General features: G+C 35.9%; 1 protein-coding gene across 1 annotated transcript; it reads right to left on the bottom strand.

The window, feature by feature from the left end:
* Nucleotides 1–6,065: 6,065 nt before the first annotated feature.
* LOC139973321 (uncharacterized) lies at nt 6,066–17,496 on the bottom strand. The gene is made up of 8 exons (XM_071979923.1): nt 17,295–17,496; nt 13,942–13,987; nt 12,039–12,205; nt 11,476–11,740; nt 10,624–10,859; nt 10,024–10,344; nt 9,207–9,471; nt 6,066–7,501 (listed from the first exon to the last, which is right to left on the bottom strand). The coding sequence occupies exons 1-8, from the start codon at nt 17,379–17,381 to the stop codon at nt 7,227–7,229; spliced, it is 1,662 nt and encodes a 553-aa protein (XP_071836024.1). The 5' UTR covers nt 17,382–17,496; the 3' UTR covers nt 6,066–7,226.
* Between the last annotated feature and the right edge of the window lie 1,214 nt (nt 17,497–18,710).

Genomic DNA, 18,710 nt, shown 5'->3' with positions numbered 1-18,710 from the left:
CATGTTTTGTGTTCAATCTGAGCTGTTTTTGTCTTGTTTCAGTTCTATCCGTGGTTTTAGGTCTGTAGCGTCAGTGTATCCTATCGTTCAGTGTATAGTCTCTGTTTAGCCTAAACTGTTCATCGTGAGTATCGATTTTCTGTGTTCGCTGGTTTTTCTTTGACTTAGTATTTTCGTTATGGCTGTGCCTGATCGTTTAGTCTGCTGTGATGCGTGTAATATGTGGGTCGAGTTTGAGATATCTGGCTTGGAATGTGATTTTAAATCAGCGTCTAGTGAAGCTATTGTGTTTGTTTGCGATAAGTGTGTGAAACTTAAGGAATTAGAGGAGCTATTGAATAGCTGTAGTTGTGTATGGACGGAAGTTGGGAGTAGTAGGGCTGTGAGTAGTGCAGTTGCTGATAGGGAGTGTTGCGAGGTTGTTCCAACTTGGATTTGAAGTGTTACCTGTGGAGGAGTTGCGTGATGTTGATGATGGGAATGAAGTCTCCCAGGAGGAAAATAGTGAGTGGCTAGTAGTGGACGAAGTGCGTGATGATTGTGATGTGATAGAAGATGGTAGTGTGGTTGTAAACAGCGGTCAGTGGGAACAGGAGAAGTCGAAAGGAAGAATGGTATTGTGTGGGGATTCACTAGTACGGTATGTAGACCGAGAGTTCTGCAGGGCGGATAAAGCTAAAAGGGTCAGGGTATGTTTGCCAGGTGCTAAAATCCAGGATGTCAGTAAAAGGGTTAACAAAATCGTGTCAGATGAGGAGGTGGTTGCGGTCCACGTAGGCACCAATAATGTGCAGAAGGAGTCACAAAACATTATCCAGTCTAGGTACCACGACTTGATGTGTCAACTAGCATCAACTCGGGCTAAAGTTGTCATATGTAGTTTGTTGCCAAGATTTGACAACAAGGTTCTGTCAGATAAGATTGTAACTTTGAATGGTTTATTGTATAGTCTGTGTGCCGACTTCGGCTTCACATTTGTTGACATGTGGTCTTCTTTCCAGGGTAGAAGGGATTTGTTCGCCAGGGATGGTTTGCACTTAGCTAATACTGGGGCCTCGTTGTTTGGTAGGATGGTGAATTACTCTGTTGAACAGCTATGTTTAAACTAAATTGAGGGGCGATGAGGTTAGGAATAATTTTGGATAAAGATTATGTTCCTAGTGGAGGCGATTATAGGCGTTTTGAAAGCAAGAAAAGTGATAGTCATAGTTCTAACTTTAGGAGGCATTCTAAGGTACATAGTTTCAGGGATAAGCTGAAGATTGTCTTTACCAATGCTAGAAGTATTCGTAAAAATTTTGCTGAATTTCCTGTGCTTCTTGAGGATCTGAAACCGGATGTGTTTGGTATCACCGAATCTTGGTTAAGGGAGCTAGGACATTGATAGTGCTGAGGTTTCTCACCCGGGGTATGTTGTGTATCGTCAGGACAGAAGGGATACTCATAATGGGGTTGGTGGGGGAGTTTTACTGTATGTTAGGGATGACATTGTAAGTGTTGAGAAATCTCAGTTGCAAGGGGCTTTTGTTAATTCTGTCTGGTGCGAGTTTTCCACAAACAACTCCAAGAGGTTCAGTGACGTTATCACTGTGGGTGTTGTTTACCGCTCTCCTAGCAGCAGCGATGATAATGATGTCGTGCTGTTTGATTCAATTAGAAAGGCAGCTAACGGTGATGTTGTTATAATGGGCGACTTTCATTTTCCTGACATTAATTGGATAGATGGTTCTAGTAGTAGGAAGGGTAGTAATTTTCTAGATGTTGTGCAAGATTCCTTTTTACATCAACATGTTACTTTCCCTACTAGGGGGGATAACATCCTGGATCTTGTTTTGAGTTCTAATACAAGCAATGTTGTTGATTTGACGGGTCTAGGAAAACTAGGAACTAGTGATCATGATATACTAGCTTTTGATGTTGTTTGCAAAGTCGTAAATTCTGTTAGCAATGAAAAAGTCCCTGATTTTTCGAGATCAGATACAGAGGAGATTGAAACTTTACTAAAGGGTACAGATTGGATTAATTTGTTTAGAGATATGAGTGCTTCTCAGTTTTGGATTTGTTTTGCTGATAAATTAAAGGTCATTATGGAAAATCATGTTCCGTGGAAGAATCGCAGTATGCCTCACTGGATGAATAAGAAAGTTAATAATAAGAAATGTGCAATTAGGCAAAAACGTAGAATGTGGAAGTTGTCTATGAGGACTAAATCTGAATCTCTTTTGGCCAAGTTTAAAATTCATCAGCTGAAGGTAGAATGCTTAGTCTCTGATGCAAAATTGAATTTCTAAAAAAGCATTGCACTAAAAATTAAGGATAACCCAAAGGCCTTCTTTTCTTATGTCAGGTCAAAGCAGAAAGTAAAAGATGCAATTGTTTCCCTTAGGGCACCACAGGCTGATAATATAGTTACTGATAGTCAGGATCTTGGAAATCTTTTGAACAACTATTTTGTGTCGGTTTCACAAGGGAAGATACGAGTAGTATTCCAGATTTTCAGGGGGGGGGCAGTGATAGGCCTAAACTGGATACGGTCTTATTTTCGGATGAGGTTGTCTTAAAGGAGCTGCTTCAGCTAAATGTTTCTAAAGCTTCTGGACCGGATACAATCCATCCGTATTTGTTGAAGACTTTTGCACACCATTTCTGCGTTCCACTCTCGTTGGTTTTTAGTAAATTTATGGATGAAGGTTATGTTCTAGGGACTGGAGATGTGCTAATATTACCCCAATTTTCAAGAAGGGTGATAAGTCTAAGCCCTGTAATTATAGGCCCGTTAGTCTCACTAGTGTAGTTTGCAAGGTCATAGAGTCTATTGTTAAAAGGTCTATGGTCTGTCACTTCAGCAGTCAGTCTTTGATCAGAGAGTCTCAACGTGGCTTTTGTCAAAAAAGGTCTTGTCTCACTAATATCCTTGAGTTTATGGAAAATGTAACAAGTTCACTAAATAGGCAGAGGTCTGTAGATGTTGTGTTCCTGGATTTCCAGAAGGCCTTTTATAAAGTTCCCCACCAGCGTCTTTTACTTAGGCTGAAGAGCATGGGTGTCATAGGGAATTTACTGTCTTGGATCGGGAATTGGCTTGGTAATAGGAAACAGAGGGTGGTAATTAAAGGCTGTGCTTCTTCTTAGCAGAACGTTACTAGTGGGGTTCCACAAGGGTCTGTATTAGGTCTCTTGTTGTTTGTTGCCTATATAAATGATATCGACGGAGATATTTTGTGTAAAGCTAAGAAGTTTGCTGATGACACCAAATTGTATTCTGAGGTCTCTTCCAAAAGCGATTCTAAGAAATTTCAAGCGGATTTGGATAAGATTTTTTCCTGGTCTCAGGGGTGGCAAATGCTTTTTAATATTGATAAATGTAAGGTAATGCACATTGGTAGTAGTAACCAAAAGTTTACATGCAATCTTAATGGTGTGGAGTTACAGGAGGTCTCTGTTGAGAGAGACCTAGGTATCTACATTGACTCATCTATGCAACCTTCTAGACATTGTCTTGAAGCTGCTAAAAGAGGTAATAGGGTTTTAGGTATGATCAAGAGGAACTTCAGTTTTCTGAAAGAGGACATCGTAGTTAGGCTTCATAAGCAGTTGGTTAGGCCTCATCTGGAGTGTGCTGTGCAGGCTTGGAACCCTTACTTTGCTAAGGATAAGGAAGTACTTGAAAAGGTCCAGAGGAGGGCTACTGGGATGATTAGTTCATAAACGAGGGTTCCTTATTATAGGCGGTTACAACTGTTGAATCTCACCACACTGGAGCTTAGGAGGTTACGTGGGGACTTGATCCAGGTTTTCAAGATTGTGTATGGTTTCGACAATTTATCCTTTACCGACTTTTTCTTGTTTGCTAACAGTAGTTGCACTAGAGGTCATTGTCTTAAACTACAAAAGTCGCATAGTAGGATTAATATTCGGCATAACTTTTTTTCTAAAAGGGTTGTGAATGAGTGGAATGGTTTGCCTGACAAAGTTGTACTTGCAAGTAGTGTCAATGGGTTTAAGAATGCTTTGGACAAGCACTTTAAGCAGTGTAATCGGGTCTGAGTGTCTGTGTCTTCAGTTTTTTTCTCTCTCTCTCTATAGGGTCCTTGATGGGGACTTAAGTGTCCCTCCTGATCCTTTTTTCTACTAAACTAAACTAAACTAAATAGGGGCGCTGTGCAGCAATCAGCAAGCGACACGTTATTGTCGCAGCCCACAACACGTGTTCTCACTTCCAGTCGTAGAGTCAGCCAATGTTTACCTGGTTGACTATATGGACAGTTTCTGATTTTTTAGCAACTTGTTTGGGTTACAGGAGGGGAGGGGACAGGGAGAAGAGGGGGATGGTAAGGGTAAGAGGGGAAAAGAGAGCAGGAAGGGTACGAGGGGAGGGAGTACGAAGAGCACGAGGGGAAGGAAAAGAGGAAGTTTAGGAGGGTGTACTGGCTTTATTGTGAGCCACGGCAGAGCTTTTTGTCCAATTTCGTAGGTAAAGGGGGATTTTGAAGGGTGCCGAAACACTATTGTAGCAGACTTGTAGCTGAAACTTGGTCGGTATTAAAAAAGGGACACCTCAGTGTGACACAATCAAATGAAGTGAATTTTCCATTTTGGGGGTAGAGGTCGAGAAGTGATGTGCCATTGTGAGGCGTAATAGAGTTTAATTTGTTTGTGTACCACCTAGTCTGCTTCTTCTTAAACTGAAGCCGATGAATTTAAAATTTAGTGGAAGGTCATCTGGGTATATCTTGTAGTATCTTCGTCAGTGATGACATCAAAGGTAAAATTGTCAATAATAACAGCATTTTGTGGAATTCTGTAAAACCAGGCACAAACTTTCAAACCAATGTTTGATATACCAAACTTAAAAGGTTTAACTTTTACTTATTTATGTAAAATGACACAATGGTCATAAAATCGATGGAGGTCAAAAGAATGCCAACAAAACTTGCCACTAAACCGTTAGGCCGATGGAAGTAAAATCATCGAGTGGGCTGTATTGCCTGTGCATAAGTATGTTGAGCTAGATGTAGCTGATGACGTTATAAGGTCATAAAGTCAAAGATCATTGAGGCTGTACAATTGTTTCATCAAATAAATATTGTAATAAACAAAGAAAACACATGAATAACTGATGCACGCAAATGTCATAGTTAGAGGGCATCAATGCACCATCTTTGTTGCTAGGGAAACCCTAAATCTGTGAGATCTCCCAAACGAGAATAAGATATTTCTATCATGTAGACTAATCATGATGCTTTGGTATTTGTCCATATTTAAAGCTGTCATCATTCTCACCAAGCCTCGTCGATTTGCACACTGGTTTGAAGATTGCTTTCTATCTACTTATAGCAATTATGTTCGACTATTCGCAATTTGGAGATATTCACTGTTATATGATATGATAACACTGTGCGTCCTCAACTTTAACGTTATACCTTAGTTTACCAATCCTTAGTTGAAAATATTACTCTTTAATGAGGGATAACATTATAACAGATGTGGTTTTCATGTGTCAGTGTAATCTGTCTGCATAAACATATGTTTTGTATATGTTAGTTATAGAGTGTGGTTACTAAACTAAAGGAAGTTCATACATTATATGGAGTGTGGAACAGTTATACTGGGTGAAATTGCTCTCTAAGTTTCTTAGTGTCCACCTGTTCTTGATAGGATTTCGTGCAATTTATCACTTTTATCTTTTTCTACGATGTTGAGTTTGTGATTTGTAATATGCATGTTGGCCAAATACTAGCATGTTCACGTGTAATTGCTTGGCATTTCTGAGATTAAATAATGACTGAGTCCAAACGTACCACATGAAAATCATTGGCGCAAGGGGAGTTGCGAATTTGTGTTGGTGGGTTGGGGTGGGTAAGGTGTCATGTTCCCACCTTCAGCGTCAATCGGGAGCAGGTCTGTAGCTACAGTTCGGATTTGTTAGGGGAGGTGTTAGATATGTTGGATAATATCCGTTTAGTCCCATTTTCCCTCTACAATCATTTGTATGGTTAAAGGGACTTACAGATACAAAATACAAGTCGGAATTTTGTGATGGGTGTGCCGCCATGTCCACCCAATCTCATTGGCTAGTAGAACCCTGGTCGAGGTGGATGGTATAACTCTCAGTCGGTGATTTTTGTCCCTGCATTCAATCGAGTAAAATGAGACCACCTCACCGGGCCAAGGATGCCCGTCCCGAAATATCATGCCCTGTCGGGAGAACTTAGAATCATACAGCGCCTCCTTTGAAATCATATGTACGTCGTTGATTTTAACTGGGTTTATGTACACCGTACAGAATTATGATTTTTTATTCATTTCTATGTTAAATGGATGTTCTTCTAGATTCTCACCAACAGGGGTGTATATCCATCTCATCAGTTAAATGAAAAGCGATATCCGAATAATGTACATTACATACGTAAAAGCATGTTTTAAAAAATCGAAGAAACAAGTTGTATTTATAGATCCTGAAACACATTCGTTGAAAACATGTTAATGTTAGGCGTATTTAAAAAATATGTTAGGTTAAGGCGTATTTAAAAATATGTTAGGGTAAGGCGTATTTTATAACTGCTATAAATAAGTAAGTGTTATTTGTATTTTAAAACATGTTAGAGTAAGGCGTATTTTATAACTACTATAAACATGTTAGAGTTAAGGTATTTAAAACATGTTATAATTATAAGGTAAGTCGTATTTAATAACTACTATAAATAAGTAAGGGTTAGGTGTATTTATAAACTTCTATAAACGTGTGACGATTTGAGGGAGGCTTTACAGATATAATGAACAGAAAGATGTGCAGAAGACAAAATGGTATAAATTAAGTAAAAGTCTGCAAACCACAACCTCTGAAAGGTCTCGCCATGGTTGCTTATTTACTTATTCTTCGTTTATTACGTTAAGTTACAACTGTCTCTCTTTTTCATTTCTGTGTTTCGAAAATTCACAGAACTCAACAATTGAAACATTGAGAACCTTTGGGGGGGGGGGCAATTTTTTTAAGCATTTTACAAACCATAGTGAATAATTATCAATCATTTCAGTCAATCAGTCTAATTTTTCACTAAACTAAAAAGAAAAGAAAAGGAGTCAGCATGTTTTGTAACATAACTTATGATAAAAGCGTTGTCATGACGATACACAAACATAGAACCAATACATCAATATATTTTAGCTGCATGTTGTTAACTGTTCTTGTGCTATAGTTTCATACAGTCCGTTGTGGGTCTTTATCATTCTTCATCGATTGCGCGAACTTTCATCTCTGTGAATTTAATGTAATTAAAAGAACCTGGAAGGGTATTCCAATAAAAGGAATAACTCGCATAGGGACCGTTGAGAGATGAAATATAATCATTATTATAGTCATAATTCATGTACCACCATGCACCATCATAAATACGGGCTAAGTTGTTCTTTTCAGAGCTGTAATCACTAAAGTCATAATCATCGTTATCGTTGTCTCGTGTAGTGAACGGTTGGTCATCATGGTCGGTCAGCGAATCACCTGTTGAATAAATACAAAAGAAGAAGAAACAGAAAAGAAAATCAAAATTTAATCATTGTATCGATTCAGTATACTTAGCAAAATGTTATTCCAGTAATTACGATATTTCATATAACATGTGGTTTTGATTAACGTGTGTTAAACTAAAATTCGTGTATTATCTATGATTATTAAAAACGAAATATGTAGAAAGGGAAAGGGGATGGTAAAGAGGCTATCAACTTCTTTTTATGGCTTGTTATGCTGTTGAACCATTGTTAACATTGTGTAAGCGTTTAGATTATGATGATTTTCTATATGTAACGAATTTTCTTTGATGATTACATCACCATAATATCCTACCTACATGGTCGAGGTATATGTAAGGCTAATTTTCATCACAATATTTGTATAAGTACCGCAAGCGCTCCCCGATCTGGTATTTTGAAAACTAAAGGACGTTAATTCATGTGTGCTCATTTTTGATATGTTTTTTTTTGTTATCAATATCTTTTAATCTGTTTTTATCTTGATCTATAAGTTGTTAAAAACTGGAAAAAGAGGACAATTGTCATACAGATCAGCTCTGTGTCAGCGTTAAACTAGTGATTCATCTTTCCTTTACAAGAACAGCTACCGTGTATTTGGTTTACTGTTGTCATGTAATAGTTCGGAATATATTTATTTTATGCTGTGAGCTCCCTTAGCCTACATGTAATCCTTCCAATACAATGATATTTTATGACGTAGCTGTCCCAGGCCAGCAAACATGAATCCATGTAGGTTGGATTAGTCGGGAATTTAAAGGCTCAATTTGTGATTGATTCTTTGGAACTGGTTTGTAATCGAACGATAATAATCTCATCACTGTTAATTTTATCTAGCATGCTGGCGGTGTACATAAATGTGATATTATGTTTTACATCACTTTAAGTTAACAAAAGTTTGATAGAAGTTGTTAATACATAAATCAATAAAGATCAACTTGAACGTATCTTTAATTTATAGAACTTTTAGACTACACCTTAAAACAACTCCCGAGGGTAAGATCTGTTATCGTAACCTCTAACACGAGCTACGCGTGTTTCCAGCCCAGTGAAATGATAATATATTCAATATTTAAGTTTTTGTTTGTGCCCACGCCCGTGGGTGTATTCGTATGAGTGAAAATTTGCGTATGGTTCATAATCATCTTATCCTGTGTTATTTCCATACTTTCCTTTTGAGTAATGGATTTGTAAAAACGTCTAGTCGTTACATTACATGTCTGATAACATTAAAAATTACTGCTTGTATTCGGTCTGTCTTGTCGAATATAAATAACTAATCTTTTCACTATGTGTGCGCCTTATGCAAAGAAGTATAGAATTAATTAGGTACTGTATAACATGGCGGGTTTATATATTACTAACTGAAGTGTCTTGAGTTTCATTTTTCGTAGGTCCAAAGGTCGTTAGGTCCAGCTATTTGGCCAGAGAATTCTTCCTTATAGATATATGCTCCTTACTTAGATCAGCAAATTATCACCAAAGTAAGTAACCAGATTCTACCATCAACAGAGGCAAAACAGCTTGTATAAACTAGTAAGTTATTGGCTAGTGGACTTCATACAAATAGTATTACATACTTCTTTATAAACACTTCGTTATAAAATAAACTTGATATATGATGTCAATCTGACGAAAATAACATGATGGGATTGATTAATCGGGAGATATTAACCGACCTGCATCTCCGTCAGAATAATTTCCAACATCTAGCCTGAAGTTATCGTTCTCGTCACTGATACGAAAGAAATCGTATTTGGCGTAGTAAGGATCGCCATTTTTGTCAACAAAGTCGATCCGGAGCTCATATGGTCTTTGGTTCGTCAAGCCATATATCTTTTCATTTCCGAGCCAGAAGTTCCGACTTCGATTACCAAAGCCAATCTTGTAGTCATCCCAAAAAAGATAAAAGTCTTGTGAAGCATCAACGCGACGCTGGAATACCTAAAATGATCAATGTAAAGATTTAGTTCTTAAGAAAAATACATACATATTAGTTATAGTTATTCGGAAGTGTTTTCCAGCACCAATATTGTGATGTCATAACTATTGCACGTAACAAAATAAAAAAAATAAAACATCAATTCTCATTCAAGGGAACAACCAATAGGTAAAGTTTTATGAAGTTTCTAAAAATAAATCCCTGATAGTAATACCACAGTGGCAATAAATTAGTCATTCAACTTTTTCTGTCTAATGGGTAGCCTAATCCTGTGTTCTACATACGGCAACGTTGTTTAAACTTGCTTACGGGTGTAAAATCGAACGTGGGTCTTAAATATATGTTGGTGGAGTTTTCAGATATATGTATATGGAGATTGATTATCTTCAAGTCATTGTTTGACATAATATTTACAATCCAAGCTAATTTATTTTGAACGTCCGTTCTGAGGGATGGGGCTATGGTGGGTGGTAGTTTGGTCCTCATGGATGACTTGTGTGTCGTCGGCCTAAAAGCTGCGGATCACTGGTTTAAGAAAAAACTGTCACACTTACCGTCCAGCCTCCCCCGTCAGACATATTACAGTACACTTCGAATGGAGAGTCAGGCCAATTTGTGGGTTGGATTTCATAGACGCCACTTGTTCTCTCGCCATTGTTGTACAGTTCTTTACAGTCAGAAGGGACTGTGCCGCCTGTAGGCCTACACTGTGTGCCGTCTCCGCTATATCCTGGCGGACAGTAACATTGCAACAGACCGTTTCTGTCTTCACAATCTGCGTTAGGATCGCATTGATAAGTATCGTCACACGAAAGATGATTATCCGTACAAGAACATTTCTCGTCACAGTTTGGAGAGACGTAAATTCCTCCTTCCTGGAAAGTAGAAAATCGTTACAGGCATCATAAGTAACTTTAGGGATCTGAAAAAGTTTCTTTAAGTAGTGATAAGATGAAAAACTGCAAACATATACAAGATATATCAGTTTTCCTAACTTTACTGGCAAAACTGCGTATATCCAAAGTTGAAGAGGATGCGGGTTGCAAGGGGTCGGAGGCAAATGCAAATCGATCCATTAACTGCAGTTTGAAAGCAACTGTTAAATTATATTCACTATTGGTAATAGATATCACGATCTGAAAGAAAACACGTACTTTTAGCAATACACCCCTCTCTCCATCTGTTTCATTTTCCATGAAACATCCGCAGTCCTCTATTCTAATGCAGTTATCACCGTTCATCAAAAATCCGTCAGGACAGACACACGAATGAGATCCTTTGCAGGAAGTATTGATACAACTATCAGGATCTGCACAGGTAGCCTCGCAAAGTTGACACTCATTGTAGGTTTTATTTGTTGGACACCACTCGATGTAGTTATCTACAAAGACTAGCAGAATAAAAAAATATAAAAAACATTAGCCATTGATTTAGTGAACTTCGCAAGTAAACATAACCAGTATTGCTAATTGCAAGTAAAGAGTGAGAACTTCAAGCAGTGGTTTTGTGTTTGGTTGACAAGTTTGACAGAATTACTCCATATGTGAATGTAACTGATAAAAACTATATTACGTTCCCATAAAGATATTATCACCAAAACTATATTACGATCCCATCAAGATGTTATCGCTAAAGTTCACTAAATTAGATAAACAACAATGAATAAAGCAAAACTTAATGAGATGAAGATCAGACTTAGGAGATGATATAATTAAACAGATAGACTGTACAGAAAGATGTTACAAAATAGGGAATTATTAGTAAGTTCAGTTCAGTTCAGTATGCTGGTTGTTTTCACATTATACACAACAAACACAGTGTAGTAGAAACAGGAAATAAGGCAGAGAGAAGTAAACTTAAGAACCCGTTTGGGCTTGAATATTGATAAAGGTATCATCACTCTCTTTAATAGTTTTATTTACTCACATATATCGAAACTTCTTTCGACAAGACAAGACTTATTTAGAAATGAATAAACGTACTACAAAGTAGTTCTATATATTTACCTACTGTTCTGTTAGTAATTTCTGCTTTGACGATCTTGTAGCTGTTGGAGTCATCGCTTATTCGGAATGTGTCATACGTCACATAGAAAGACGAACCATCTGTTGTCGTCAAGTCAATACGGAGTTGATATCTCTTTTGATTGGTTAAGTATGAAAGCCTCTTATTACCGATCCATAATTCACTCGAAAGAAATCCAAATCCTAGCTGATAATCTTCCCAGCTGCGATTAAAATTTATCGATCCGTCAAACCGACGTTGTATGATCTGCATAACAGCACAAGTAATTTGAACATAAGTCATGAGATACTACTATTTCTTCGTATTTAAGTATGAAATATACATTGGGATCAACTTAATATTAATTTTATGAAAAACGTAAACAAACAATGTTAAAACAATATTATTGAAGCATTTTCTGCTAATCGTTTGGTTTAAAAAGAACGTCAAGGATGAGGGAAATATACTACCTAATATTTTAAAACTTTGCTCATTGATTTGAAAGAAGCTGAATATTAGGCTAATGTTTGGCATAAACATTCATATTTCAATTTGAACTACTTACCGTCCATCCACCATCATCTGCGGTGTTATCACAGTAGACTTCGAAAGGTTCGGCATAACCGTCTGGTTTAATGAGATAAACACCACTGGAACTTGTTGGTGAACAACGATGCAACACCTCGTGACAATCTCTTGGATATTCAGGACGCTGATAAAGTAAAACATTGTCTGTAAAAGGAGAACAAGTGGCGATTCAGATATCATGAGAACAAAGTTGTCTTCAAGATTTGTCATTATGTTATCATGTAACGACAGAAGTTTATCCATGAATATTTCAGATTTGTAAACCCAAAATGAGTTTAATTAAATAATCATATATTTCGTCTCGGCTTAATGCTAGATTAACACATCAATAGCAAGACTGCAAGACTGCAGCAGACATGACTGCAGCAAGACTGCAGCAAGACTGCAGCAGACAAGACTGCAGCAGACAAGACTGCAACAGACAAGAGCAGCAGCAGACAAGACTGTAGCAGACAAGACTGCAGCAGACAAGACTGCAGCAGACAAGACTGCAGCAGCAGCAGACAAGACTGCAGCAGACAAGACTGCAGCAGACAAGACTGCAGCAGACAAGACTGCAGCAGCAGCAGACAAGACTGCAACAGACAAGACTGCATCAGACAAGAGCAGCAGCAGACAAGACTGCAGCAGACAATACTGCAACAGACAAGACTGCAACAGACAAGACTGCATCAGACAAGAGCAGCAGCAGAAAAGACTGCAGCAGACAAGACTGCAGCAGACAAGACTGCAGCAAAAATGATTGCAGCAGACATGACTGCAGCAGACAAGAGCAAGACTGCAATAGTAAGACATGAGGTTGTTTTTTTTTTCAAAATAGTATTACAAAATTACTTTGAACCTTCATTAGACGCGATAGAGAAGCGCATTCTTATATAACTTAGAGGAACGTTTTGCTTTTTAGTTGATTGATAAGTTTTAATAAATCTAACTTTTGTTTTTCAAAATACTATTACAATTGATATGATAAAAGTTAGCCTGGTATTCATTCACTAGTCTTGAAAATTTAGTGATATTTTATAAATGAATACATTACTGAAAACTTCTTCACAAAGACACTTCTCCGAATAGCTGTTGTAACGTTAAACAAATAATAGATGGTCAATTTTGAACTGAACGGAAAAATTCAAGTTAAGTGGAAGCTATGAAAATGAAGGTTGAGTATGGGATATACTACAATAAACAATAAAAAAGAGTACATTCTGAATTACATGACAACATAAACTATTACTAATTTGCTTTTGAACGTAAAACTCAATTCAGACATTACAACTCTTTTTCAAGAAAAGTTTATTTCAGGTTTATTACTTTGTACGGAAAAAAAATCATGGAACATGTGTGATGTATATGTACACAAGCTTAATGTTTGGTACACAAATTGCAAAGTATATGAATAACATATGCAACATATGCAACATACAAATAAACTTTAATTCTTTTATATACTTTTTATATATATTAAAATACTGAGAAAAAACATGAAACCATGAATTGACAAATATTTAAGACCACCGAGCATCCTTTATTATTTTACAACGTGTAACGTACCATATGTTGATATATAGCCTTCTCATGCAATTTGTGTATAAATTTCAAATATATAATGCCGAAGATTTGTTCAAACTGTCGTTAATTCCTACGGTCGAAATGTATTGACTTGCTTGTGACTGAAGGAATTAATAAGTAAAATAAAAATATATATCTCTTCTCATATTACACGAGAGTTAGTAATCATAACAATTGTAACATATGTTGCCGTGACAAATGTTTGTCATGGATTATGAGATATGAAAATATCAATCAATGAGAAATTGTATGATTAACAGGAAATAGAAAATATAAGAAAAGGGTTAATTAATAGAAAATGAATAAATACTCACTGTTAACTTTTCCTTCAGTCGCTCCTACAAAGAGTTGCTGATTACTCTGAGTAAAAGAGAATCAAAAGCATATGTTATCAGCGATAAATATAGTAAACATATTTTCCCCTCAATGTTCAATTTCACTCTTGCTTTACTTATTTACATGTTATATTCAATCGTGAACTATGAGGTCATATGTGTACTAGATTGAACCTGCTGTGCCTGTTTCCTGCAAATGGCGAATACTTTCTTATACTTTACTTGGGTAATAACAGCTTAAATTGTTGCATGTTGAAATGCGTTGGGATCATTAAATATACTTAAAAAATACTTTGTTCAGTTTTCTTCTCAGAAAATAGTACAATAAATGTTTTTTTGTTATTTTGTGTATATTCTGAACATTTAGGAGGGCCGATCAGAGAGAGTTTCTTTACTTCTCTCCTTTTACAAAATATTATGTTTGACAGCGAACTGTGTAAAAATTTGCTTTTAAGTTTCATTGAAGTAAGTATACCCAAATTGAACCAGAAAAATATAATTTTATCAATTTACCGAAGTTTCTGTTCTTCACACTTCTGATTTTTTTTTATGCTGATCAATGTTTAATAATTTTTAGTAAGTTCTTGTATTGCTCTGAACAAATAAGAACTGAAGAGAATTATCCAACTTTGAATTATGACAATCTAAACGTGGGGATTCGTTTTCAACTAATGTTTGAATATCCTTTGATTACACATTGGAAACGTTACTTCAATGCAATACATTGACATTCACTCGAAGGTTTACTTTTAAATCTAACGAACGAAAATAGATATATATATATATATATATATATATATATATATGACTTGCAGTGTTCTATGTTGTCTTTTAAATTAAATTAAATTAAAATTTTGTCTTATAAATATCCGTGTACGTTATACATAAACCAAACGCAACCGCTAGAACGTCTTTCTCTTCACATTTTCAGTTTTGTTTTTTGAAGTTATGAATAAAGCCGAGGTCTACTGCCTTGATGGGGGAGTTAAGCATTAATTATCGTAAGATACACTATGAAAATATAAACACAGAAACTACTTGAACGCTGTTAATTGATTCACAAATATCTAACTAATATATATTGTTTTACCTTGGAATATGTAGCTAAATAGTACCATTAAGCTATTGTTTCTTTTCGGTTGGATTTTGGGAAAAAGTAAAAATCGTCTGCAGATAAAAATATTATTACCAATGTGAAAATAGTGTCTCCAATAGATTGAATCAGCGATTTGTTACTGTACTGAATACCGATCTATCTACGATATCACTTTATGCAAGTAAACCGGTAATAAGTAACCTCCTCTCTTTAATTTAGTTTTTTGTAATACATTTGCGTTTGCATAATTGGCAGATTGCATTATCGTTGCAATGAAGAATGATTTAACAATGTAAGTTATAATTAAATTTACAGTTGTATGAAATAGAGGAATATCAAGTAACGGCAATTCGAGTAAAATTATTAGTCGACCAACAATATGTCACTGCGAACTCAACCAAAATAATTTTACGACATAAATAATTTGGTAAAGTTGACTCAAACTTGAAGTGGAAATAGTTATGTATCTCGCAAAGGAGTATTACATAAATGAACGAGTGAGTACTATTAACTTATTAAGAATTTAATTTGATTCTCTAACTTTCGTTTTCAAGACAACTTTGTCGTGTTAAATTCAGTCACGTGTAAAAAAGCAAATTAGAAATGAAAGAAGTTTCGAAAACATAATTTTTTGCTCCATCATCTGTAATGAGACTTGACTAAATTGATGAGAAAGAATCTCATTAAACGGGGTGTCTTCTATGAGAACAGAGCTATCACCATAAACGTAAAATTGTCGCTATCCATCCCTCTCGATTCCCTGTTATCTCTTTTGGTTCCTAGAAATTCCTAATTGTACGGTGTTTGTCCATTTGCGGTCGTCTCAGACCAAATTGTAGGATGAAGTCAGCTGCAGAAAAATCACGTCAGTTTTGGATTATTTATGCAAGATAGGGTCAGGAACCTTTAATGTGAAGGATTTTCAGAGATTCTCCAGAAAGAACACATGCGCGCGTATTAGGTGTATATAAATGCAATGTTTTGATTACAACAACAAAAATTTCTTCAAATTATGATAAAACTTAAAACAGAGACTTAATTTAAAGTAGCAGCTCTAGACAGATGTCTATGTTGATCAAATCGTAATCAAACTAAATACTATATACTAACTTGTATGTTACAGAACTCTAATGAAGCTAAATATACATGCTATTGCGCAAGATTGTAATCCGACCGAGTGAACAGTCTCTTCAAACGAAAAAATATAAATTCACTTTTCAAGAATATCCAAAAGCAGTGAGTTTGCCGTTTTCTGAGAGAGAAATTGTACAACTGCGTGTCCAACGAGAGAAATTTTACAGTCTCTTTTATTATACAGAATTTTGTTGAGAATAATCCGGAAAGCTTTCTGAGCAATTGTTCCTAGAAATGTTTACTCAAAGAGGACCAAATTTAAATGCCATCTTTATATTAGAAAATGATTTTCATTTCTCGTGCATGGCCTATACTGAGAGATTACATACAAAACTACCAACACAAAGTAATTAACACTTTTTACATCACTTTAAATAACAAGTGTTTTTCATACAAATAGCTTTCATTTCTGTAAACAATGAAAACTGATTTCCGTTTTGAAATATATTACCTATCAATATATATACCTGTATTACCTATTTGCATGTCTCATGGGAGGACCACCTCGGATCATCAGCGGGGGATAAATAATTGGTCAGGGTTAATAAACAGCCTTGCAAAAGTATTCATAAGTAAAATGCGTTATTAGCTTCTTATATAGACTGCATTTATAGCATATGCCTCAGACCATTTGACGTCTAAATTAAAAGAAATTGGGGCCGATGACCATATACCCTTACATTGATATAAAACAGTTTCAATGACCCCAGGGCAGCTATTCCCTCCATTGTTATCGTCTTCAAAATGACTTGATAAATTGTTAGAAGCCATAAGGAATCTTGAATTTATAGTTTTAAATACAATGAAATTCAATCTTTACCTTTTCCACTTATATGCCTGTAGCAAATGTGTGTTACGTATCACAGCATTTTGTAGGCCTACTTCATGGCAACTATATTTGTATGATAACATTTTCTTCATATTTATAAAAAAAACAACTTTTTTTCAGCTATAAAATCCGAAGATATTTAAACTTATAGAAAACTAAGCTTTTCAAATGTTTAAATAAGGTATTCATTTCCACACAGATGGAAAGTAAAATCTTACAAACTAAGAATTCTTCGATACAACAAAAACAAGGATCATAACATGTTGAACTCACCATTCCGTCTGCCAAAGTGAAACCGATCGTCACTGTACATAGGAAAGATACAAGCACTGCTCGGACAAGGAGGCAGTCCATTATCATAAATGGTTGGTTATAATATGATTGACAACACGAATGGAATGTATTTTAATTAAGAGCATTGCTGAATTACAGCAAAATCACCTGTGGTGCTTTTGTCATCAATGTACTTCCTCTACTTGGTCAGTAGATATTGAACAAAGGTATCAGTATACCAGGATATTTAGAAGCTGAAGACTGTAACCAACAGGATACATGTAGGTTGAAGGGTCGATTGGCGAAATATTGTGATAATCAATAAGGAAGTTTCCGTCTTGCTAGTATATATATGAAATGCCAGGTAACCGTATTTCCGAAAATAAATATATTCTGAAAACATCCACACGTTTGAGGAAATACTTTAACAAATACGTGCTACCTCAATGTGTACATGTATCCTATTGTTCTGTCTGTTTCAGTTTACGGATATCTTAGGAAACCAATTAAGATGCTTTGAGAATTTAGTATAGGTCAAACATTGCAGATTGTTATGGTCAGGTATTACTGGGTGCACGGGGAGGAGAGGGATTGCTTGACCATTGGGTTACAATATTGAGGTCCTTGGATAATGATTGGTATGGTACATATGGAACACATGGCATGCGTTGGCATGTTTCCCCTGTAGGGCTCCGATCTGGCTCTCAATGCCACTGCCTATCATGTCGTACTCCGTTTCATTGGTGATGATATATACATACGGAAGGTTTAAACAGCTCAATCTTGTTCGCAAGTGTTTCCTCAATCATATCGCTAAATATGAAAGTGCACCTGACGTACGAGTTTCTAAAACAAACATAGAGCTCCGGTTTATTTTACAATCCAGCCGTGACGTTTCTGCGCACTTTCATAAGGAATAGGAAATCGATTTTCCTTTCTAACTATTACACTACTTAAAGTCACTGAACAACAACAAAATGTCAATGCACTACCATGCACTTTGGCAAAAATGTTTTTTTTTTATTACAAATGTTGATTGAGAAGTGTGAGAATAACGTCGAGTGTTATCTATTTTTATCGTTACTAAACGGAAATACCAGAAATGGGATGGGATTATCAACTCCTGTATGTATGTAGACATATGTATATTTTGTTATGCTACTGAACTATTGCTAATATTGTTTAATTCTTAAGTTAATTACCTACATGATCGAGGTATTCGCTATTTACAACATAATATTCATAAGTAACGTTAGAGACCCCTGATCTGGTCTGTTGTAAATTAAAGGAAGTGCATTCATGTGGGCTCATTTTTAATAGGTTAGTTTGTGATCTATATTGTTCTTAATATAGCCTTTATTTATTTTATTCATACGTTTAAAAAAAAAACGGGGAATAAAATAAAATTTTCCACTT

Source organism: Apostichopus japonicus, chromosome 9 (genome assembly GCF_037975245.1).
Source record: "Apostichopus japonicus isolate 1M-3 chromosome 9, ASM3797524v1, whole genome shotgun sequence".
NCBI classification, from domain to species: domain Eukaryota; kingdom Metazoa; phylum Echinodermata; class Holothuroidea; order Aspidochirotida; family Stichopodidae; genus Apostichopus; species Apostichopus japonicus.
The sequence above is the reverse complement of the archived record's forward strand: the minus strand, read 5'-3'. Positions and strand labels throughout refer to the sequence as shown.

Coding starts and splice junctions, on each gene's coding strand:
- LOC139973321 (XM_071979923.1), bottom strand. CDS start 17,381: ATGATAATGGACTGCCTCCTTGTCCGAGCAGTGCTTGTATCTTTCCTA. Junction 13,988..17,294: donor TCACTTTGGCAGACGGAATG/GTGAGTTCAACA, acceptor TCTTTTACTCAG/AGTAATCAGCAACTCTTTGT. Junction 12,206..13,941: donor GACTGAAGGAAAAGTTAACA/GTGAGTATTTAT, acceptor CTCCTTTTACAG/ACAATGTTTTACTTTATCAG.